This window comes from Polypterus senegalus, chromosome 2 (assembly GCF_016835505.1).
Source record: "Polypterus senegalus isolate Bchr_013 chromosome 2, ASM1683550v1, whole genome shotgun sequence".
Lineage (NCBI taxonomy): Eukaryota > Metazoa > Chordata > Cladistia > Polypteriformes > Polypteridae > Polypterus > Polypterus senegalus.
This window is the reverse complement of record NC_053155.1, coordinates 304,826,157-304,852,102: the sequence shown is the minus strand read 5'-3', so window position 1 is coordinate 304,852,102 and position 25,946 is coordinate 304,826,157. Positions and strand designations below refer to the sequence as shown.

The following is a 25,946-nucleotide window of genomic DNA, read 5'->3' as shown; positions in this document are numbered from 1 at the left end:
GTCTTCCAGTCTGTAGAGAAAGGCATTAGGACACAGCGCCACCACCTGGAGTGACAGGGAATTATAATTTTCAGAGCCCTTAAGTTGTCCCCTATGCACCATGCATGTGACAATGGGATGAGGAGCAAATTTAATCAGGCCGGTTTAGAATCACTGGGAGCCAGTGATTATCGCAGCAGCACTGGGTGTAAGGCAAAAAGCACATGGGGTGTATGGTGCGCTAATCATTTTCATGGTTCACTCGCCCAGCCAAGCAAAAAAGAACGGGCTGTGTGTGCAAACAGAAATGTATTAATAAAGTACCTGTTAAGTTTTAATCTAGTTATTTGCTAAAACATTTTAAAACAGTGGAATCTGGTGACACAGCAGCCAGTGTTTAATTGGGAGTTCAGATCGGGGATAGATGTTATTTACTTCACGAAGGACTAAACGTATTTTCTTCAGGGGAAAGCGTCACTAACAAATTTTAAGTATTCAGTGTTAAAACACGTAATAATACTCGGATGAACATGCTCAATAATACCGATCAATCCAGAAATACACGGGCACACCCTTATGGCCCTGTGAGCTTCAGCTCTGCCTGTTTGTTAAAACATCTACACTAACCTTTGGCCTAGTTAAAACAAAACGTATATCTTACCGGTCTCCTTTCCTCTTCACTCTGTACACCTCGGGCTGTAAATATAACATCAGGTCATGTCACTTGCAGAAATTCGATCTAATAGTAGTGACACTGTTGCTGTGACTGCAACTTGGATACACCAAGTACAAGGAGTGGAAACGTGAAAACACTGGCTGCTCCTGGGCAGAAAAGTTTGGCGCATAAACCACTTGTTGACCGAACAAATGTATTTTTGCCTCCTCTTCATATAAAACTTGGAATGATGAAACATTTTATGAAAGTGATGAATAAAGAAGGTAAAGGAATCGATATTAGAAACAGATGTTTTCATGAATATCTGATGCCAAGATTAAGAATAGGCATGTTTGTTAGTGAACAAATCAGACACGTCATCAATGAGAAGTGAATTGAAGATCTGCTAGTGGGGCCACAAGGAAATTGCATGGAATGCAATAGAAGGATGTCGTTGAGAAATTTCACAGCAAATGATGTTGATGCTTCAAGTATACAAAACTATGACGTGCAACATGTCACCAAAGATTTGTCTTCTGCATTGACACTTGGACGTCTTCCCTGCTAATCTTGGTGCAGTCGATAATGAAGATGGTGAAAGGTTTCTAGAGGACATTGCCACGATGGAAAAGCAGTATCAGGACAAGCGGAATCCATCAATCAACACTAGCCAACCATTGTTGGGCACTGTAACGATAAACATCAGATTCTGAGTACGATCTGAAATCAACAGCTAAACATTTTCAGCTCATGTGAATTACTGCAATGTGTCAGCAGCATTAAGCGATTAAACACACTAACTTCAATGAAAGTTCATTTCATGTCTCCCCAAATTCCTTATGTGATACAGTCAATCTGAAATTTATTTATTTATGTTTAGTTGCAAGTTGTCTATCATAATCACTAAACACTTTTTACAAAGCAAAACCTTTTTTTTAGGAAAAAATTGTTATCGAGTTTTTTGGAAAGTCTTCATTGTTTGCGTTTCCTAAATTGGCATAATGTTAATGAGGGCATGCTGGTAAGGGAGTAAGTTTAAATTAATTTTAAAAAATCCTTTTGTAGTATCAATAGTGGATTGTTTTAATTGTTTTAACTTGTGAAGGAACCAAAGAAATTAGCTCAAAGTTTATAAAAAAAAATCCACCCACCTATGAAAAGTAAAACCCCCAGCCAATGTCCTACTGGTGCGTTGTATCAGTCACTGGACACACGCCCGACAGCTCAACTCTTTTGGGTGGTACTGATGCTTTCTTTATATTCAGTTTTGCAGTCGAAGCAAGCGCTAACGAGTTGAATTATGGCAATATCAATTTATTTTTGTAATTGAGTATTTTTCACATCAAAGCAGAATTCTGCATCAACATGATTTTAGGTTTCTAACTTGACTGCAGGGCGGCAATCAGCCAGGCTTCTTTCCTGAACCTGTTCAAAAGCCTTGGTGCTTGACAGATGCTTAAAAATTGAAACTGGTTTAGAGTATGGAGCAGAATTGATTTGTTGAGTGCCGATGTCTTTGTCACTGATATGTGCAAAGAAGGAATAAATAACACACTTCCTCCCAGATGTCATTCTGTTTATAATATTTCCCTGATGATAACTTTATGGGTAATTAGCCATTTAGCAGTTCGCGTACGGTCCTTGTATTTTCCAATTCCTTTTTGTCTGTCAAATGTTTGGAAGTGGATTAGCTAGCAATGAGGAAAGCAGAATGTGATTAATTTTCTGCTGAGCTTACCTCGGCGTAAATTGAAGCAATCATAAGATTGTATCTTTGTATTAAGAAATGATGGGGAAAAGGAGCACAAAAAAAAAACTAACACATAACAGATCTTACATAAATTATGCAGGATGTGAAATCAAGCATAGCTGAATTAGTAACAGGCCATTTAATACGGTCATCTAACTTAATTGGTCATGTGTGTTACTGACAAGTGGAAAAACTTCAAAGGACTTGCCTCACATTATACTTTGCTGTTTTTGCAGGTGGACCGGCAGTCTCAGTTTATCCAGGGGTATCGGGTGATGTACCGGCAAACCTCTGGCCTTCCTTCACCTTCCAGCTGGCAGAGTTCAGATGTAAAGATCCCAACTGAGAGAAGCACCGTTTTGTCCAACCTTAAGAAAGGCATTGCATACGAGATCAAAGTACAACCGTATTTTAATGAGTTCCAGGGTATGGATAGTGAGTCCAAGTCTGCGCGGACGACTGAAGAAGGTATGAATTAATCTCTTCCCGCAAAAAACAGAGAAAATGTTCATTATTATTGGGTGACACTTTAGAATGTGGACTACCCAGGTGCATCAGTTGCAGGTGGACTACACAGGTACATAAGTAGAGTTTCTTTGGCCTAAGTAAAACAAAGTACCAATGGCAACTCATTAGCTTTGGGGCACCTTATGTTTCATCTGCTAGTCGTTTTGTGCATTACAAGGTGATCGTAACAAACACTGGTGTTGGTGTTAATATGACTTACAAAACACCAGTGACAAAGAATTAGAATATCTCTAGTATATATGTATATTAATCAGCTACCGCTACTTAAGAAGACCTTAAGAAACACTTTATTTGGTCTTATCAAGACTTACGAAACACAAATGACAACATATTAGCATGCCACCCATAAATATGCAGCCCTCTCACCATAGAACTGGCACGTTACCTGTGTCATTAGATGGAATATCACTGGTGGGACCCATATTATCAATCAATCAATCAATCAATCAAAAAACATTTATTTATATAGCTCATATTCATACAAACAAGTGTAGCTCAAAGTGCTTTACAAAATGAATAGAAAAATAGAAGACACAATAAAAAATAAACATAAGTCAACATTAATTAACATAGAATAAGTAAGGTCCGATGGCCAGGGTGGACAGAAAAAACAAAAAAAGAAAACTCCAAAGGCTGGAGAAAAAAAATAAAATCTGTAGGGGTTCCAGACCACAAGACCACCCAGTCCCCTCTGGGCAATCTACCTAACATAAGTCAAACAGTTCTCTTTGTATTTAGGGTTTTCATGAAAGGACCTGATGATGATGGTCACGTAGACTTCTGGCTTTCAGTCCATCAATGTTGGTGCATCAGGATGCTTTGAGTAGGTGGTGGTGGCGCAGGCCGCCACCACAAAGAAACCAGAAAAAGAAACAGAAGAGAGAGTTGGGGTCAGTATGGATTTTAGAGCCACCATGAATAGTTATTATGAAGAATTGAACATACAGAGTATCAGGATTAAGTTAAAGTGAAGTTAGGAGAAGGCCATGTTAAAGTAATGTGTTTTCAGCAGTGTTTTAAAGTGCTCTACTGTATCAGCCTGGCGAATTCCTATTGGCAGGCTATTCCAGATTTTAGGTGCATAACAGCAGAAGGCCACCTCACCACTTCTTTTAAGTTTAGCTTTTAGAATTATAAGGAGACACTCATTTGAAGATCTAAGGTTACGATTTGGAATATAACGTGTCAGGCATTCTGATATGTAAGATGGAGTGTAATTATTTAATTCAGAGGTGGATTTGCTGGTGTGTTTTGGGTCATTGTCCTGTTGCAGCACCCAAGAATCGCTTCAGCTTGAGTTGACGAACAGGATTTTTTGGTAGACAGTAGAATTCATGGTTTCATCTATCACAGCAAGCCTTCCAGGTCCTGAAGCAGCAAAACAACCCCAGACCATCACACTACCACCACCATATTTTACTGTTGGTATGATGTTCTTTTTCTGAAATGCTGTGTTCCTTTTACGCCATGTAAATTTGCCTTCCAAAAGTTCAACTTTTGTCTCATCAGTCCACAAGGTATTTTCAAAAGTCTTGGCAATCATTGAGATGTTTCTTAAAAATTGAGACGAGCCCTAATGTTCTTTTTGCTTAACAGTGGTTTGTGTCTTGGAAATCTGCCATGCAGGCCGTTTTGCCCAGGTGGAGTCGTGAACACTGACCTTAATTGAGGCAAGTGAGGCCTGCAGTTCTTTAGACGTTGTCCTGGGGTCTTTTGATGTTTTTGCCATTTGTGGATAATGGCTCTCACTGTGGTTCGCTGGAGTCCCAAAGCAACCAGACTGATAGATCTCAATTACTTCTGTTCTCATTTGTTCCTGAATTTCTTTGGATCTTGGCATGATATCTAGCTTTTGAGGTGCTTTTGGTCTACTTCTCTGTGTCAGGCAGCTCCTATTTAAGTGATTTCTTGATTGAAACAGGTGTGGCAGTAATCAGGCCTGGGGGTGGCTACGGAAATTGAACTCAGGTGTGATACACCACAGTTAGGTTATTTTTAACAAGGGGCTACTTTTTCACACAGGGCCATAGGTTTGGATTTTTTCTCCTAAATAATAAAACCATCATTTAAAAACTGCATTTTGTGTTTACTTGTGTTATATTTGACTAATGGTTAAATGTGTTTGATGATCAGAAACATTTTGTGTGACAAACATGCAAAAGAAATCAGGAAGGGGGCAAATAGTTTTTCACACCACTGTATGTATATCCCTGCTATTACAATATTTCAAAGTAATGATTTGTAAACACTCACCCCTTTTATTAATTGTTTGAATGCAACCACCATGTAAGCACTCCACACAATCATTGATAGGAAACAACAAAAAAATAATAGTAAAACATTTTTATTAAACATGCCACTCAAGGGAGATTATCATTTTAACTTAACTCAGTTAATTTGTCTGAGTTACAGCACAGGCAAGGTTCACACACAGAAATCAACAATATATATATATATATATATATATATATATATATATATATATATATATATATATATAATTCATTGGCGCACTTAGTTGGAGCTCATATGCAGTACACAACTCCACAAGTACTCACAGTGTCCTTCCAGAACTTTTGCCGCACTTCACATTTACCTCCGTGGTGAAACATAGGACTCTCACAGCACCGTCTGGATAGATGCCAGTAGCTTCGTCTTGATGTGGAATTTATTTGCGTTCCCTTTTTTGTATTTTCTTTAGACAGCAAATTTCCATAATATAGGCATCCGACTCTTTGTTTGTCCATCCGCTTTTTTTTTTCAAAGCCAAGTTCCCCTCTTCATCCACGTTCCAATGAGCTAAACCTGCTCAATGTTTCTCACGTTTAAAACACTGACCACCAAAAAAACTTTTCGTCTTTTTTTTTCCTCGCTCTTGCCCTCTCCTCAGCCTTAGAAGCAGTTTTCTCTTTTCTTTTTGTTATTTTTTTCTTACACACTCATTCAACACTCTCCCCCATCTCATTCTGTCTCCACACGCTCTTCCTCTCACCTCATCAAGAAAAACAAAAATCATTGGAGTACTATTGGCGCCCTACAGCTTGATTGGTAGTACAAAGTAAATTGCACCAATCATATCACTGTTCCTGCTTTCCCCAAAGCAAAGCAAAGAAAAGAAAAAAAAAAGTTGTGTCATTGAGGCTTACTTCTGAGTTTACTATTATACCCAACTAGAAAGGCACTACACACACACACACACACACACACACACACACATATATATATATATATATATATATATATATATATATATATATATATATATATATATATATATATGCTAGGGGGGCAACCCACCCCCCAATGCCTTCAGCGCCCAAACCCCAGTTGCACCCAGAATATTAGTGAAATCTGTAAATGTACAAAAGGAGAATTATTATTTATCAAAGTCAAATTCATGAAATTCTATACATATGTAAAAGAAAGGTATTCCTGTTAAACTGAGGTCCACTATGCTCGATGAGTATTCTAAATAAATGATCCATTTGCTTAAACTGACATTCTTCAAGATAAAAAAACTTTAAAAAAAAAATTACTCATTTAAATGACAGGAAAAATCACGTGAAAACTAAAGTGGTATGCAATGGGTCATCGTAACTCGACCTTCAGCTAACTAAATCACCTAAATACAAACATCAGTGTTATGAATAGATCTTTTTTAATAGTTTGTTGCTGTGAAAGAAAGTTTACTCGATCAAAATTAAAACCAAACATGCAGTATATATATATATATATATATATATATATATATATATATATATATATATATATGTAGGTTTTAAAATAAGTCCAATTTAAAGCATGAAAAAAGCGTGACATAAAATCGTTGCACAAAATAGTTGCATTTTTAGGCTTTGGATTTTATACATATAGAATATATATATATATATATATATATATATATATATATATATATATATATATATATATTGTGTTATCAGATATCAGATTTGTAGTTGGCGGTAAGATGTGGTCAGACCTTCCCAGTTGCACCACAGGTTTACATTTAAAGACTTTTACATTTGGATAGAACAAGCCCACCTTGTTGTGTTCACCAATGGAACATGAATTGAACAAAATTGTATTTCTTCCAAAGTTCCTCTGGTTGAAGTCACCAGAATTCTAGCTCCAAAATGATTCATCATAAGAGTGTTGGTAACTGAGCGAATCATTTCTTTTGCTGAAGTAACACAAATCAACTAGGTTAATGTAACTTATATCCCCAGGTGGTAACATGGACAAATATAAATGATTGCAATAAAATATATATCTGAAAAGATAAAGCGTTCGTATTTTACTAAACTGTATGAAATAGCAAATATCCTGGGTCAGAGGTCTGCAAAGTTAAGCCTGAGGGGCCATAGTAACTTCAGTTTATTGGTTCCTTTCCAATATCAGATCTTATTTAATCGTGTGGCCTGCTAGTGCTTTCATTCTGCCATGTCGGGTCAGTCTTATGTCGCAGATTATTTAGTTTCCAAGGATATCATCCAGACAATTGGCTGCCTGAAGCAGATTAGTAATTCTCAGTTCTTCCCAGTTTTCAATTTAGTTTCTTTCCAGAATTTTTATTTTTATTAAAGATATTTCATGATGAATACACACAGTAAGGCGTAATTGCTGGCTCCTTTGTCATTTGCATCTTGTAGCTAATAAGAAGCGATTTAAAACCATCAATGCCAGTGCTTAAGACTAAAATAAATGATTAAGGCTGGAGAATTTCAACAAGCAATACAATGAAAATGATACATAAAAATGTTTCTTGAGCAAAACAAATGAATAAATAAATAATACATTGAGCAATAGCAATATTCAGAAATTGGGTTGGAACAAAAAAAAAATCAATAAGACCCCCTCACCCCCCCCCATAATACATCTTCCTTTCATTTTGTATCATTTGGGGTAATTCTAAGCTCGCAGTGCTGAGCTCTCTTTTCAGGCTGACTCTGCAGTTGTATTATCGTCTACATGAGATTTCTGTAGTGTCCATTTAAATTTAGACACCTTCCACATCAAGTGATGTTCCCATATTGCTCTACCTTGTCAGCAGCCCTGAATGATTTATTTTGCAGCCCACCACATTTTATTGAATTCTGTTTCACTTCATTACATTCCCTGAAGTTTATCTATTTGATGATCTGGAGCTGCTTGCTGAATTTATACCATACTACTTTCTGTCTATTTCATAAAGAAAGCATCCTCCAAATAAATTAATTTGGTAGACAGTAAATGCTACAAATTCACCATTGGACAAGTTAAGATTCTGAAATGTGACTTTTTGTTTTTTTAATTTTCTTTGATAACTTCTGCCTTCTTAGGTTCAGAAGTGGACATGAAGAATAAGTGTGTCAGTCATGCCAGCCTTCCTTTTTTCTTTTACCCTGCCTCTATGAAACTTATAATAAAGGTTTACTATCTTTTTTTAGCCATTCATAGACTACTTTTTGAATCAGCTTAAAGCTCTGTACATACCTTGTTACCATTCCGAAGCCATCATTTGAAAAATGTGCAGCCAATAGATATTGTAGAAAGTTCTACAGCAGGAACACAACTGTCTCTGATTTCTAATCATCAAACTAAGAAACAGTAACTGTTATTTTAACAAATATAAACACATGGCTATTTCAACATATTGACAAATGTCTCATTGATCTAAACACATTACGTTCCTATCAAACAGTCCCCTGGCTCTTATGAATTTTGCTTTATCAGTTTACTGCCTGGTCACTGTCTGAGGGGGACTGACATTATCTCTCTGTGCCCTTTTGGGTTTTCTCGAGGTTCATAGGTGTCTTCCCATTTCCTAAAAGCTCATTAATTGCACTAAATTGGCCAGTATGTGTTAATAAATGTCTCTTGAGATGAACTAGCATCCCATCCAGACCTGGCTCTGACCACACACCGGGATATTCACCAGCTATAAGGATCAAGAGATCCAAAGAGAAGGTGAATTCACACAAGGAAGGATCTGACTTTACTATAACAACTGCATGACAGAACAATAAAACATTGGTTTCGACTGTTTCTTCATGCATCCTCAATTTATTCCTGTGCCCAGTCTTAGTTTGTACTGTATAGAATTGCGATAAATCTGTGTGTGTGTGTGTGTGTGTGTGTGTGTGTGTGTGTGTGTGTGTGTGTGTGTGTGTGTGTGTGTGTGTGTGCTGTCGTACTGCTATTGTGGCTTTCCTCCCACATCCTTAAAGAAGTGTACTTTAAGTTGATGGGGGATACTAAACTGGCAGACTGTCAAGTGTGGGAGTGTTTGTGAGTGGGTCCCATCCTGGACATCATATCTGCCTCATGTCCAGGTAGGATCTGGTCCTGCCATGACCTTCAATCAAATTAAATGGGATTGGGTATGTTATATTATAAATAATACCTCAGAAATAGTCAATAAAAATCTGAAAAGTGGAAAGTTAAATATTTCATTGTCAACAATTTCAATTTGAAGCCATTTGTGCGTAATACATATTTCTATTGCCTACAGCTGAAACATTGAAAATTAATTAAAAGAGCAGCACTTGTACCAAGAAGTAGTTTGCTAAGGGGATGATTAAAATTCTTAAATTATATTAATGCAATTAGGATTTAGACAGCATGATCCAGTCAGATTTTAAAGCAGGATTTGACCTTCATTATCTCTTCCCAATGGGGGATTCTTATTATTCTACTTCAGTGTACAGCTATGTGAAAGAAAGACATCTATCTATCTGTCTGTCTGTCTTTCTGTCTAGCTGTCTGTCCGTCCGTCCATCCGTCACTATTACAGAATACATTTCATATCTGTCTGTCTGTCTGTCTGTCTGTCTGTCTCTCTCTCTCTCTTTCTATTACAGAATACATTTTCTATCTATCTATCTATCTATCTATTATCTATCTATCTATCTATCTATCTATCTATCTATTATATAGTGCCTTTCACATCTATCTATCTATCTATTATATAGTGCCTTTCATATCTATCTATCTATCTATCTGTCTGTCTGTCTGTCGCTATTACAGAATACATTTCATATCTGTCTGTCTGTCTGTCTCTCTCTCTTTCTATTACAGAATACATTTTCTATCTATCTATCTATCTATCTATCTATCTATCTATCTATCTTTCTAGTGCCTATCTATCTATCTATCTATCTATCTATCTATTATATAGTGCCTTTCATATCTATCTATCTATCTATCTATCTATCTATCTATCTATCTTATCTATTATATAGTGCCTTTCATATCTATCTATCTATCTACCTATCTATCTATCTATCTGTCAGTGTCTTTCATATCTATCTCTTTCATTCTATCTAGTTTTATTTGGGCCCCACAGTGGTAGCACTTTCAACCAGAAGCCTAGTGTTTTAATTCCAGGTGCTTTGGCTTCATCCCCTCCTAGCCCAAAGACATACAGGTTTGGTGGATTGGAGATGCTATATTAGCCGTCTATCTTGTGAAGAGCTCACACCCTGTCCGTGTTTTGATCCTGCCTTACACCTGTTGATTGCTGGGATAAGCTCCAGCTGCTCCGCAACCCTGCCCTGGATGTATGGGTTAAGAAGATGGATGGATGATTTTATTTGTAGGTAGCTCTTCTGTTGCAGCTATAGTATCCATTGTCTTGCTTTAATAATTGCATATAGTTTATCATTTAAACCCATGTAATCTAATTGATCGTTACGGGGAGACCTCTGTCTATCCTGGTAGCACTGAGCTCGAAGCAGGAAGCCACCATAGACAGAGGCTCTCTCCCGCACATACGGCCAGTTCAGAGCTGCCGGTAAACCTAAGAGGCTCTCTTATTGACATCGGTATATAATGCATGGTTCTATTACGCTAGTTATATATCATCTAGTTAAGTACTTATTAGCAGCTTCTTGCTCACTCTACATGGTAACAAATGGCATTGGGGTCTTGTATGCATAATTTTCTAGTTAAACATTCCCAGCATTAACTTTGTATGACATTGACTATGATGGTTAGGCCATTATTTTAACATCATGTCACTGGGGAGATTCAATTTTCCAACTTCCACTTTAAGAAGCTCCAAAAACCCATCTTGTTAGATACAGAATTTGTTGTTCTCGTTGTTGAGGCTATTTGTCACAGTTTGCTGGTCATTTATCTTCAACTTCCATGGCCTAGTGAAAGAAATAAATGGTGTTTTGTTCGGTTGCATCCTGAAAAGATGAGCAGCAATCTGTGGACCAGCACATCTGTAGGAAAAGGCTGAAAGCCGGAATAATTGACCTGTCAGGATTCAGGGAAAATTGTGAGGGTCTTAACGCCTACTGTAGAAAAAGCTGGTTTTTGTTAGCGTTTTTTTTTTTTTTCTTTTCCTGCGTAATGTTAAAAAAATGTTTAGCAAAGCATGAAATTAAAAGAGGTTTCTAGGCAGGCAGTGTGATGTAGTGGTTAAAGCTTTGGGCCTGAATCCCTGAGGTTGTGGGTTCAAATCCCACTACTGACACCACTGAGTGACCCTAAACAAGTCACCTGACCTGCCTGTGCTCCAATTGGAAAAGGAAAAGAGTTAGCATTGATTGTATCATAAATGTTGTAAGTCACCTTGGATAAAGGCGTAAGCAAATTAATAATTAAAATGCTCTAGAAATAAAACTAAGCTTCATAAAGCTGATCTTAAAGACAGAAATTAATTAAAATCATATCCAAATTGTATAATATGTTTTGAACAGCATAGAAAATGGAATCTAAATTAATAACTGAAATATATGTTCAAAAAATAAAAAGAAGGTTGGTACACTTGGTGTTATTGCATCACCACTTACGTGTCCAGGGTTCAAATTTTGGCCTGGTCTCTGTCCGTGTGGAGCCTGCATGTTCTTCCTGTATCCAGACAAATATTGCAAGTTTCTCCAGCAACGTAAAGAAGTGCAAATGCAACTTATTGGAAACTGGAACTACATGAGTCATCATCTTGTTTAGGTTTAGTTGCACTCAGTACTGCTGGGATATGCACCATCCATCAGAACTTTTATATAGGAAAAAGTCTAAATTAACATAAGCCGCCCTAATTCAGGGTGTTTATAAGAAATGGAATGATAGGTAGAAGTACATAATAAACAAGAATAGTTATGTGAAGTATTTACAGTATTAAAATTTGTAGTTCAAGTTAAATGTTGTAAGAACTAGAAGACACAATAAGAAAGCCTGGGGTAAAACCCATATAACTGAATTTCAGAAATAAACAAAACGTGATTTCAGAGCGTTAAAGTAACGTCTTTTCAAATGGAGTCTAACTCAAAAAATGGAGGAGCTTCTGGTTGTGATATGTTCTGGCAGGAATAGACTGGTCCAGGGAGATGGACACCAGAAGTAACGTCCATGGTGGAAAAGCTGTCAATCTTCTGGTCTGCAGAGGGAGGGAAAGAGAAGGTCTTATCACATAGCGCCAACCCTTGGAGTGGCAGAGAATTACCGCCACCTGAGCCCTTAAACTGTCCCCTAGGCGCGCAAAGTCTACATATTCTTAATCGTAATAGAAATTTCTCATTTTTTTTACCCACTGATAGTGGTCCATAGAGGGTGTAAATAAAAGAGAAGAACTCAGAAAAAGGTTTGTGGTTACCACCCCGTATACTTAAGAGAGTAAAAATCAACAATCAGTCTTCACGGTAGAGTTGAGTCCAAAACAGACCTGATTCATGGCTAGCAAAATGCTGTTTTTAAAGTGGGGTGGAGGAAGTGATGTCATTGGGTCTGGAGCCGGAAGTGATGTCATCAGCCCAGAACCAGAAGAGATATCCACGGACCCAGGCAGAATTGTCCTTGGGTGGTCTGCAGGATTGTTATTACAGGCTGCCCCTGGTCTGGTCTGGGATTGCCATCATTTGAGCCCTGTAGCTGCCACCCTTGTATGTGATAAGGAATAGGTCCCTAGTTAAGATCAAAAATCAGAAATAACACCATATTCGTAATTACTGACCTTGAAGTAGCCTAAAACAAGCTTATGTTTGAAATTTGTCATTTTTAACCTTCTGGGAATGTCAGTTAGAGGAACAGGACCATTGGTAAAGAATCAAGAATATTTGTGATCAACACATTCCACGTATTTACTGATCCCCATGTTTTCAAAGTTTTGTGAAAAGGAGTAACTTTGACCCCTTGTCTCCCTTTACTGGTGTCGTCTGATGTGACTTACACATCTTCAAATCCTTCTGATCATTGTTGCTATGATCTCCATCATAAGGGTGTAATTTCCTGCACAAAATGTTGTGTAAAACTGAACTAAAAATGAAGTCTAGAGGGCCTAAAATAGAGGGGAGGTATTCAAAAAGTATGACTTTTGCATAACTAGTGTCCTGACTCGGCAGGAAAACAGATAACTAGTTTCTCGAGTTAAACAGGGAGATGCATGCAAAAGGCAAAACAAACGAAAACAAAAATAAAATGAAGCGACCAAAGTCCAGAAATGACGTAAAAATCAGTCAGTCATTGTCAAACCCGCTATATCCTAACACAGGGTCATGGGGGTCTGGTGGACCCAATCACAGCTAACACAGGGTGCAAGGCAGGAACAAATCTTGGGCAGGGTGCCAGCCCACCGCAGGGCACACACACACCAAGTGCACACAGTAGGGACAATTTAGGATCGCCAATGCACCTAACTTGCATGTCTTTGTACTGTGGGAGAAAACCGGAGCACCCAGAGAAAACCCACACAGACACGGGGAAAACATGCAAACTCCACGCAAGGAGGACCCAGGAAGCGAACCCGGGTCTACTAACTTCAAGGCAGCACCACTACTACTACTTCACCGTGCTGCCCGAAGTAAAAAGTCAGTAATCAGGCAATATGTTGAAAACCAGGCTGGTTAGATCAGGTCAGGTTGGGGAGAATGCACTATTACAGCAAGTTGCCGTACCCACCACATGATGAAACAGCTCGAGATCCTGGTTGCCAACCCCCCCAGGCAGACAATGCGGTCCAGTCCCACCCTCCATAAATGACCCTCTATCTGCCACAGCCAGGTTTTATGTGGGTGTCACCTTGGCCTGGTCCAGCCACTCGGGTCCACAATAATGTGGATCCTGCAAGTTGGAACCCACTCAGGGAATCACAGCACATGGCCATAGTGCAGTAACTGACGCTCCCACACAATGCAGGTAATGTGCCTCATTCGTTACTCCATGAGCAACACAAAGTCAAACCAACGATACCCAAGGATTCTCTGAAGAGACACAGTACTGAAGGAGTCCCGTTTTCGTCTCAGGTCACTGGATAGCATCCATGTCTCTCAACCATGTAAAACCAGGCAAGTCAAAAAATAATCACAAGGAGAATTCAAAAAGATGAAGAAGGTTTATTCTGCAGATCAGATAAGGCACAGGTTGCAAAAGGCTAACCTTTTATACCATCTGCTGATTAATTCAAGGCCACGACCCCAGAGACCACGCCCCTAGCAATGTGGGATGTGATCCTGACAACAGTTCACTAAATGGCTTCCATAACAGGAAAAGGCTATAAGACCTCAAATTTCAACCCTGATCATAACAAATAGACATTAAGCTGTACCAAACGGTTATATCATACGAATATAAGAAATCTAACAAATGTGAGACCACCATTCAGTCCATCAAGCCTGTTTGTTTAGCTAAACTGTCCCAAATCCCCATCCATCTTATGTGGGGTTTTCTTGTACCGGTGAGTCAGGAGGCGGCGGATATAAAAATCAAAAAGGATTGTGAAGCGCTCATTCTTATGAACACAATAAGCAGGTTTGGAAAAAAATATTAGTTGTCCACAGATGGCAAAGTTTTTTAAAATTGACTAAGGGATGAAAGGAATCATTTATTAGGAAAACATTATAGTCAATTTTACCCAGCAGCTGAACTCAACATTAGAAGAATTAGCTGTGTGATCAAATTCTCTTTTTTTGGGGAAAAAAAGTGAGGATTATGTAATTCCAGTTAATACAGTTGCATACTTGTAACGTGAAGCCGTTTCCAAAAATAAAAAGACAGATCAGTGGCCACAAGGACAACCTCAGCTGTTGGTGTGACAGCACTACAGAGACGGCAAACACAGCATATGTTTACACTGCTTTTTTAACTCTGCGCAAGACAGAATTTACAAATAAAAATGCAGATGTTTATTAGTTTTGCATATCCTTTACCTGCTTCATTTAATTTGCTGCTGAGCCCCTCTTCGGAAAGGCATTTTTCAAAGTTGTCAAGGCTGAACTAGCTCATGCATATGCAAGCCTGTAGGGAGGGTTACTTTGCTTCTTTGTAGCTTTACATTTTCACTATTTAAGCAAAATTAATGCTCCAGCAACTGGATTAATGTCTTCATTTTGTTTGGTCTATCTGTCTACTGTAGCCCCAAGTGCTCCTCCAAAGTCTGTCACTGTCCTGATGGTTGGAAATCATAACAGCACAAGCATCAGCGTCTCCTGGGACCCCCCACCTCCTGAACACCAGAATGGAATCATCCAGGAGTACAAGGTACAGTGTGTAGGCATCGAGGGCTGGAGCATGGCAACTTGTCACGGGCGAGTGTGTCGGGGGCTCCTCAATTGTTTTTGTATGTTAAATGAAAGATGATGCATAAAGAATATATCTATCTATCTATCTATCTATCTATCTATCTATCTATCTATCTATCTATCTATCTATTTATCTATCTATCTATCTATTATATAGTTCCTATCTATCTATCTATCTATTATATAGTGCCTTTCCTATCTATCTATCTATCTGTCCGTCCGTCGCTATTACAGAATGCATTTCATATCTGTCTGTCTGTCTGTCTGTCTGTCTCTCTCTTTCTATTACAGAATACATTTTCTATCTATCTATCTATCTATCTATTATATAGTGCCTTTCCTATCTATCTATCTATCTATCTATCTATCTATCTATCTATCTATTATATAGTACCTTTCCTATCTATCTATTATATAGTGCCTTTCCTATCTATCTATCTATCTATCTATCTATCTATCTATCTATCATGCCTTTTCTATCTATCTATCTATCTATCTATCTATCTATCTATCTATCTATCTATTGTGCCTTTCCTATCTATCTATTATATAGTGCCTTTCCTATCTATCTATCTATCTATCTATCTATCTATCTATCTATCTATTGTGAAAGAGGAGACACAACCATTTTAAAGATTTGAGGCACCCCCTTGCTGAAAAACAATAAAGAATGCACCAAGTTGTGGATTTCATATTTTCAGATGGGAGCTGAGAGTATAAATGAAGCAAGATAGCCTCTTTTGGGTCATGTGATGACTAGGCAGAGGAGGGCAGACAATGGAAGTGACATCACCGGTGGAGTGGCTATCAGTTTTCCTTTCTGCAGAAGGAGGATGAGAGAAGGCATTAGCTCACAGCACCAACTCCTGGTTTTGTTGGGAATTACCATCACTATATTCCAGAAGCTGCCTCCCATGTGCACACATGTAATATAATGTATATATGTATATGTATGTGTGTGAGACACAGTACTTGCCAAAAAATACAAAGAGTACATGATACTTGTTTCACCCTAATTGGGTCTCATCAGGTGTATGCATCTTTGCTTCCCCTTACGAGGATCGAACCTCGAATATCAGCACCAGAGGCAAAGCCTCTAACGTTGCACCACAGTGGCTGGTTCACGTACTTGACAGGGTGAAGATCGAAATATTACATTTATAGGTCTGAATCACACTCTGATTATTTGGACAGTCACCTACCAAGTAATGCTTGTGGTTAGTCGGGCCAGTTTGAAAACATCCACCACGTCCTGTCAGTTGCGAAAAGCAGATCATAGATATGTGACACAGTACCTGCGAACAAAAACACTGTTTTCTGTTTAGTTAAAAAGCTGAAATTTGGCAGGATGCTACATTTAAGTCTGTAGGTATCCGCTAAGAATGGACATTTCGATATATCAATATGTAGGGGTAACTCCCCCCAAGGTACAAAAACGCTAAGATTTGCATTGGGTGTGATGAGGATGGACATGATTACAAATGAGTACATCAGAGGGTCAGCACAAGTTGGACGGTTGGGAGACAAAGTCAGAGAGGCAAAATTGTGTTGGTTTGGACATGTGCAGAGGAGAGATGCTGGGTATATTGGGAGAAGGATGTGAAGGATAGAGCTGCCAGTGAAAAGGAAAAGAGGAAGGCCTAAGAGAAGGTTTATGGATGTGGTGAGAGAGGACATGCAGGTGATGGTGTAACAGAACAAGATGCAGAGGACAGAAAGATATTAAAGGAGATGATCCGCTGTGGTAACCACTAACAGGAGCAGCCAAAAGAAGAAGAAAAAAGAACTCCCCCTAAGGTAGAAAAACTAAATACCCCAAAATCTAAAAAAAAAAAAGAATTTATTGAAATTTGGTGAGAGTTTATAAAAAAAGAAAATTAGCCAACTTTTTTTTTTAAATTTATTTACATTTCTTAATATTTCTTGGTAAAAAAGTGTTAGTGAGTGGGATGTTTCTATGCAGTTAGATGGCAAGAAAGTAATCATGAAAGGAACGTGCAGTTCATGAAAATGAAGGCTGTGAGCAGAACAGCACCACTGTACAAGCTGATGGTGTAATCGCACAGAGAAAAGGGGCTGACAGCAAGTAAAAAAGGGGAAGAAAAGAGAAGAGGTGGTGAGCTTCATGGAAAATGAGACGTGAAGTGAAGAAAGAAAAGTTAGGTGAAATTCATTGAAGATGTGGTTAGCAAAAGGTCTAGTTCGGTACACTCAGTACTCCCTATTCTGTCATACTCTTCACAAATACATTAACATTCAAGCTGGATTGGATTGTCGAGTACTTTTATATACAAAAACTTCACATAATGGGGGTGGTGGGTGGTAAAATAGTGATAGTTAATCAGCTACATCTGACTAAGCCTTGGCACTGTAACTGAGGCAAGATGTTTTAGGGAATTTCCCAGGTGATGCAGGACAACACAGCTAGGAAAATATAAACACCGTATATACTCACGTTTACAAAATTCAATGTGTCTGAGAAACTGATGCGAGATTGGAGGAAGCAAGAAGATGTAAAAAAAAAATAAATAAGTGTCGTATTTTAGAACGGACGTATAAGTCGGGGTTTGATTTTACGAATGATTTTTCGGGTTTCAAGACCTGACTTATACGCGAGTATATATGGTATACAAAAAATTCAAGCTGTTACATAACATAAAGCAGGTGTATAACACCCATACTTAAATTATGTAAAGATTTTCAATGACAAATATTAATGTCTATTTTACATAGAATGATGCTGTGGTCACGTTACTAATGTACGTTAACAGGACACAAACTCAGTAATCCTTAACATGGGTCTGTTAGCCCTCTTATCTAGCTCTGTATGATTTTTGTGAACGCATTAACAATATTTTTCCACTAAAATGCAATTACAGGGAATACATTTTACTGAAAAGAAGAAATTTTAATGCACATTGTTTTATTCCTTTTTTGGACTGAACTTAGATTTGGTGTTTTGGCAACGAAAGTCGATTTCACATCAACAAGACAGTAGACGCAGCGATTCGGTCTGTGGTCATAGGTGGGCTGTACCCAGGAATCCAATACCGAGTGGAGGTGGCAGCAAGTACTAGCGCTGGAGTGGGAGTCAAAAGTGAACCTCAGCCCATAATTATCGGTAAGCTGAATTAAGTCCGGGTCTCATTACATTTTGTTTGAAGTCTGCATGTATGTATTTGCTCACTGAAGTAACATTTTGTCCATCCAGATGTCAAGTATACAGTTGGGCCTTAGAGTCACTGAATGTAAGAGGGTGTTCATCTGAGAAGGGTCGCTGTGTTCCAGAGAGTGTGCGAGTATGGAAGTCTGCGCATCGTGACAAATTAAACCCCTGTGCTTCCTCCATACTAGGTATTAGCTCTTCTGTCCAGAGAAGATGCACCAGAATCCAGCTATGCATAGAGAAACGCTGGCAATCCAGGATCTTAATTTCAGGGGGCTTTGATAAATGATGGCTGGGTGGAAAGGGGTGTCTAGTTTACCACCGGTAGATGCTGTCATCTAATGACCATAGCTGTCCACCAATTATGGCTCCCACTAAGAGCACCAAGTTTGGGAGCTGAAAGAAAGTGAACATCAGCTTTCTTTGCAAAAAAGCAGAAAATGTGGAAGAAGGCAAAAGGTAACGAGGGACTGTAAAGAACTGAGCTCATCTGAGAAGAAACCTGGCAAGCTGTTTCCTTTGAGGACCATATTAGAATTGGAATTTTGATCACAGCTCTTATAATTTGTGTTATTCACTGCCAGAATGAACCAAAAATATCATATTACACTGAAAGCGTGGACCTGGTCTGTCTAGGGTTGGTTCCTGCTATGTGCCTGATGCTGCTGGGATATTTTCTCGCACACTATGACCCTAAAATGAACTAAGCAGATTGTGAAGTCCAGGGCGCGTACAGCCGTCCTAACCCCGATACAGACAGGTTTAGCAGCCAGCACACGGTTTATTGACAGTTTCCAGCTCAGTGCACAAATCACCCACACAACACAGTCCCTTGTGCCACCAGTCCCTCCTCCTCAGGCTTTGTCCACTTCCTCCCGACTCTGGCCAGTGAGTGGTGGTAACTGGCTTCTTTTATAGGACACCCGGAAGGACTCCTGGTGCCCAATGAGCTTCACTTCTAGGTGTGGTAGAAATGCTGCCAAATAGGGCTCTGTAGAAGTCCAGGCGCCATGGGCCCTAGCAGAGTTGAGCTTCCTTGCTCACAACCCATGGCCCCACTGCACGCCAAGGGGGGCTGCCCTCTGTTGGTCCGGGTTAGGAACGGTCTTAAAAATACACTCTCCCCCCGGTAGTTCCATACTCTGTGTGTCCTGGACAGGTAGGGGCTCTGGCTGTCTGCAACACTGATATAAAAAAATGAATGAACTTTCTGTTAAGTGCGGTTTTACATGCAAACATACTCTAATTGGAATTCAATCATGCAAACAATATGCTCAATGCCAAGTAGAACTGATTAAACTATATAATGCACTAGTAAGACCACATGTGGAGTATTTGTGTGCAGTTCTGGGCACAACGATATAAGAAAGACATAGCAGCACTTGAAGCTGTGCAGAGGAGAGCAGCCAAGGGCATCATGGGACTTAAGGACATGACCTACAGTGACAGACTCAGAGAATTAAATCTGTTTAGTCTCGAGCAGAGGAGACAGCGTGGGGGCCAAATTCAAGTCTTCAAAATTTTCAAAGACATCAACAAAATAGATTCAGCAACATTCTTTGACCTTAAGGGTGAATTATATATTCATTGGAAATTAAAGGGAAGGACAGTTAAAACTGATGCCAGGAAGCACTTCTTTACGCAATGAGCTGTGAGAATCTGGAAGAAACTGTCAAGTCATGGAGTTGAAGAAGAAACCTTGACAGCCTTTAAGAAGAGTCTGGATGAGGCATTGGGACAGCTGAGCTACTGGGTAATCAAACGGGCTTGATGGACTAGATCCTCAATCACGGTCCTTGAGGGTCGCAGTGGCTGCAGGTTTTCATTCTAACCCTTTTCCTAATCAGTGACCAGTTTTCACTGCTAGTTAACTCCTTTTCCCTTCATTTGAATAGCCCTGTTTTTAAGGATTCACTCCTCTGAATTGATTCTTTTCTTCATTAAATGGCAGCCGAACAGAAATGAGACGTGAAACGAGCCAACAGATGACCAGCTAAACTGGGGTTTCAAACTCCAACCAATTTCACTTCAACCAGTTTCTTAATGAGAAGCCAATTCTTGCTGTTAATTAAACCCGTTACTTAATTCCATGGCTTGCTGCTGCTCTTATTTCCCAAAATGTTGATTTTCTGTTTCTGATTATTGACCTGAGAGATCAACTTTACCGAAATCCTCACCTTTCTTTATGTTCAGATAATGTGGTTAGCTGGTCACCTATTTGCTCATTTTGTGTCTCTTTATAGTTTGGCTGCTAATTAAAGAAAACAGAAGGAACTAAGGTGTCTGAGTCGACTTGATTAAAACTAAGGCAAAAGAAGTTAATTAGCAGTAAAAACAGGTCACTAATTAAGAAAAGGGTGTGAAGGACAGCCGGGTCCCATGCCCGGCAGGGACGCCCCTGCTGCTTATGTTCCGGGGGAGCCGCCATTGGCTGTCCAATACCTCCCCCGGGACGCTTGGTGGCAGCCTCTCTGGCCGACGGTGATTCCCCAAACACCCGCAGGGCTCCATGGGAGATGGAGTCATCCACAGCTCGGTTGGGGCTCGGGGTGGCTGCTTGGCTGTCTGCTTCCAACAGCTCGGCTGGACAAGTCTTCAGCTATAAAAGGGCCCAGCCACCACCACTCGGGAAGCCAGAGTTGGGAGGAAGGAGACAAAGCTTGAGGAGGAGTGGAGGTAAAAGAAAGGAAGAGAATTGTTTTGTGCTTGTGCTTTGGGACTGTGTTTGGGCCTGTGGGACACGGGGAAGACATGCCCCACGGCTGAAGAGAAAAATAAACTCTTTGTGTTTTTTATACGTGCCTCCGTGTCCATCTGTGTCGGGTCAGGCGCCTATATAGCGCCTGTGTTACAAGGGTTAGAATAAAAACCTGCAGCCACTGCGGCCCTCCAAGACCGGAGTTCGACACCCCTGGACTAGATGGTCTCTTCTCGTTTCTCCCTGCGTTTATTAAGTAAATTTCTAGAAACACTGTAAAATAAAACTCCATTTATTGTGGAATAATAATGTCTGTTGCAGCAGTAATGATACACTCTTGGTCATAAACATGATCCTTTTTAAATAGCGGGAGACACAGACTGGTTGGTGGAATTAACTGTGGGCTACAGCCAGGGCCACCATTAAAACAAATTAGGCATTTGCCTTGGTCGCAGATCATAATGCGGGGCTGGTGGCAGTGGGAATGGTTGGCTGCTACATGGGTTAGCTACCGAACATTCAGTTGGTGCAATAATAAGTAAAATAACCTAGCACCAAAACTGGCTGCAGCAGGCGGTACCCAGCAAAGATCCTAGAGGGTCACAGTGGCTACAGGTTTTCATTCTAACCATTTTCTTAATTGGTGTCCAGTATTTGCTGCTAATTATCATTTACTTGATTTGCTATTTAAGACTCAGACCCTTAAAATCAGGAGTGAGCAATGTCAGTCCTGGAGGGCCACAGTGGCTTCAACGTTTTGTTTCAACCCAATTGCTTCATGAGAAGTCATTTATTGCTCAAGTGACATTTTTCTACTTCATTTTAGTGGTCTCACTTGTTAAGATTTTGAACCCTTAATTGCTTATTTTAAACTTAAAGAGCTGCTTTCAGTGTTTTTAATGGCTCCTTATTAGCAATAAGATGGAAACGACAAAGGAACCAGCAGTTCTCTGTCTGGCTTGTGTCCATTTACACCGATGTGGATTCATCATTCACTATTTGGTTTAATATCATTAATAAAATGGAATTCATTCGATTAAATGTACTTGAGGACATCAGTGAAAATTGGGCACGTTGAATTTAAGACTAAGAAAAAAAGAAATCTGAAAGAAACTATCGAGTCATGAAGCTGAACTGGAAATCTTGACCACTTTTATAAAGTATCTGAATGTGATATTGCGACATCTTGGCTTTTAGCTAAACAAACCAGCTTGATAGGATGAATCATTTTGGCTCCATTTGCAAAAAGTACAGTTTTGTACTTTTACTCCAGTGGTAAGTTGTAGCTGTATGTCTGGCTTCTTAATCTTTTCACTAGGTCTTAAAAAATCTATTAAAATGTATCACACTGGTCTCTTAGCTGGGTTATGTTCCTATGACAGTGATTCTCAACTTGTGGGACGGGCCCCACTAGGGGGGCGCAAAGTAACAAAAAGGGGGGCGCGAAGATGTGAAAAAAAGAAAACAAGAATCAAAAATATGAAAAAACATCTGTTGAAACCAAAACAAATTAACGTAAACTACATTCTTATACTAGAACAATAAATACAGAGTTAGATAAATGTCGATAAGAGTTAAGTAGGTATAATAAAATATGCATCTACATTTCACAACAATGTTAGGGGGGCACGATTAAAACTGTTATGAAAACTCAGGTTGCAAATACTTAAAGGTTGAGAAACGCTATCCTATGGCAACCCTGCCAGCATACCCAGTTCCAAACTGGCATCTTCTGCCAACTCCCTGTTTAAGTCAGCACACTTCAGAAGGGCTGGCCTTCCGTCCAAGGTAAGGAACTTTGACCCATGCAGGCCAGGATGCCTGCCCGCCCATGCACGCTGTCCTTTATGCTATTTCAGAATATTTTAGCAAAAAAAAGCATGTATTCTGTACATTTTGTGCATACAATTGAATAACTAACATGCGGATTATGCAACACCAGTAACGTGACATTTATTTTTCTTTTTTCCGCAGTTGTTCTTTTTCATCATTTGCCGTTGTACAGCATTGCTCACTATTGGCTTCTACTATATCATAAACATTTTTCTCCCCATTCTGCATAAAAAACATAAAATATTTTTTTTTCTCGGCCAGCACTTCAAAGCACATGGGGGAACACTTTTTAAAAAATCCTATTTTTGGGCATAGTTGTCTTTAACAAAACGACAAAGCAAAACTGCGCAAAACAAGAGATGAATGATTAATTTTCTGCTACAGCCTTGTATTCAAAATCCTCATCTTTAGTAAAACATTAATGAACGGAGAAATCATTCCTAATAATTGTTGTTAATAAAGCAATTACGACACTAATCGCATGGCCTGCTTTTGGTCACAAAGTGCTGCCCATGTAATAATCAAGTGAACAGCTGCATAGTAATGGATACAATCAGACCTGATGTATCTAATTAATTCTTATCCCGCAAATTAGCTTTGTTTTTTATTAGTCTCAAATGGGAGGAAGACATTTCATTTTTTTTTTTTTTTTGTTCTTCGGGATGGTGAAGCATTGCAGATGTGTCCCCTGCTTTGTGCTTTTACTTAAGCAAGACAACATTATTATGGCAACTTTATCGTTTGCTACAATAAACATCTCATGCATAATCTTTTTCCATAATACTCATTTTTAAATGATATTGCAATGTTTATTTATATCATACTGTTTTTTTTTTATTGGAATATTTAATTCTACTAAATTAGCACCAGCCTTCAATACCTGAATGGTATCTTCCATTGATGATAGAAATTTCATTTGTTTGTGGCCAAAAACACTGCACACTGTGTTTACTATTGTTGTAGTGCATAATCTGGTATTTCATGAGTAACTAAAATTATAAAATAAAATTGTAAGGGGACATTACACTTTATAGTCAGGCACCATCCACCACCTTTAAGAATGAAACAAGTATAAGTGATAATACAGAGTATTTGAATGACTGCACTGTTTAAATAGATAATGTGTGAAACTGGTAAGCATGACCCATTTTTACATGGAATACCTTCTAAGTATATACTGTATAGTAATCGAAAAAAAAATATTCAACTTATAATGTAATAATTTAAGAACTGCCCATACAGTGACTAAAATAATTGGGGCTGCCCTTCCACATCTTCATAATATCTACTCACCCAATTTGTCTGAGGAGAGCTGAATCCATCATCGCATTAAGAGGGCTACCCAGCTCATTCCCTGTTCTCACTTCTGCCTCCTGGGAAGTGCTACCAGAGCCCCTCCACTCACTCCACCTGCTTCAGGACCGCTTCTTCACCCAGGCCATAAAGTCACTGCACTCCCAGTACCCTGATCCTAACTGCCCTACACTGTGTGCTGTACCCTCCTGCTGGTTTATTTGTAATTGTACTATACATTACTTTTTAACTCTTATTTATTTGCTTATGCTCTTTATTTATTAACTCATCATCTGCTACTCATTTATTTACTGTAGTTTCTTACACATCACTGCAATTGTATCATAAGAATTTCACTGTGCTCCCGCAGTGTATGTGACAATAAAGATCTCTAATATAATATAAAGGAATGTAAATATATATATATATATATATATATATATATATATATATATATATATATATATATATTTTATATATATATATTTTTTTTTTTTTATAAACCACACTTATATTAAGTTAAAAAGTGTACTAAAAAGTAAAAAATAAGTCTCTCATACATCACTCGTAAAATAAAATATATAATTTGCACTATTGGCACGTAGACTTATCTTGCTCAACTGGAAGAATCTTAATTCTCTTTTAAGTCACTGGGTAGCTGATGGTATATATTATTTGAAACTGGGAAAAAAATCTAATTCTCACTTAGAGGATCTGGGCAGAACTTTTTCAGAACCTGGCAGGATCTAATCAATAACATTTTAGAATAAGCTTTTAAAGCTCTGAGGATTTCTCCATTGATCATTATTCACTTATTAATTCATCTATTTACTTATTTTTACTAGCTTTAAGTTTTACTCTGCTGTCTTAGCTCTCTTTCTCAGGGGTGGGGGTTATTTTGTTTTCGATCTTTGTTTGTAAAAATTGATTTATTTGTATGGAATAAAAAAAAAAAAGTAAAAAATAAGTCTCTCATACATCACTCATAAAATAGGATTTTATTATTATTATTATTTATTTTTATTATTTTTACTTTTTACCACACTTTTAACTTAATATAAACATGGTTTTTAAAAAGTATGTATATAAATATATATATATATATATATATATATATATATATATATATATATACACATCCATCCATTATCCAACCTGCTATATCCTAACTACATCATCACGGGGGTCTGCTGGAGCCAATCCAAGCCAACACAAGGAGCAAGGCAGGAAACAAACCCCGGCCAAGGCACCAGCCCACCGTAGGGCACACACACACACACCCACACACCAAGCACACACTAGGGACAATTTAGCATCGCCAATGCACCTAACCTGTATGACTTTAGACTGTGGGAGGAAACCAGAGCACCCGGAGGAAATCCACACAGACACAGGGAGAACATGCAAACTCCAGGTAGGGAGCGCCCGGGACGCGAACCCACCGTGCCACCATATACATATATATATATTGTGACAGCAGGGGGCGCTACCACTCCCTTGAACCCTTAGGTGCAGGCCAAAAACCAGGTAAAAGTCCAATAATT

The 25,946-nt window shown here is 38.7% G+C and overlaps 1 protein-coding gene across 5 annotated transcripts in view; it reads left to right on the top strand.

Annotated features, from left to right (window-relative positions):
- robo2 (roundabout, axon guidance receptor, homolog 2 (Drosophila)) overlaps positions 1-25,946 on the top strand; it is a 748,943-nt gene that overhangs the window by 579,279 nt on the left and 143,718 nt on the right. For all 5 annotated transcript variants that reach the window (XM_039745871.1, XM_039745870.1, XM_039745867.1 and 2 more), the window contains exons 15-17: positions 2,621-2,852; positions 15,247-15,371; positions 18,362-18,533. In XM_039745871.1, the coding sequence (XP_039601805.1) occupies positions 2,621-2,852; positions 15,247-15,371; positions 18,362-18,533 (529 nt within the window). The remainder of the gene's footprint in view (positions 1-2,620; positions 2,853-15,246; positions 15,372-18,361; positions 18,534-25,946) is intronic.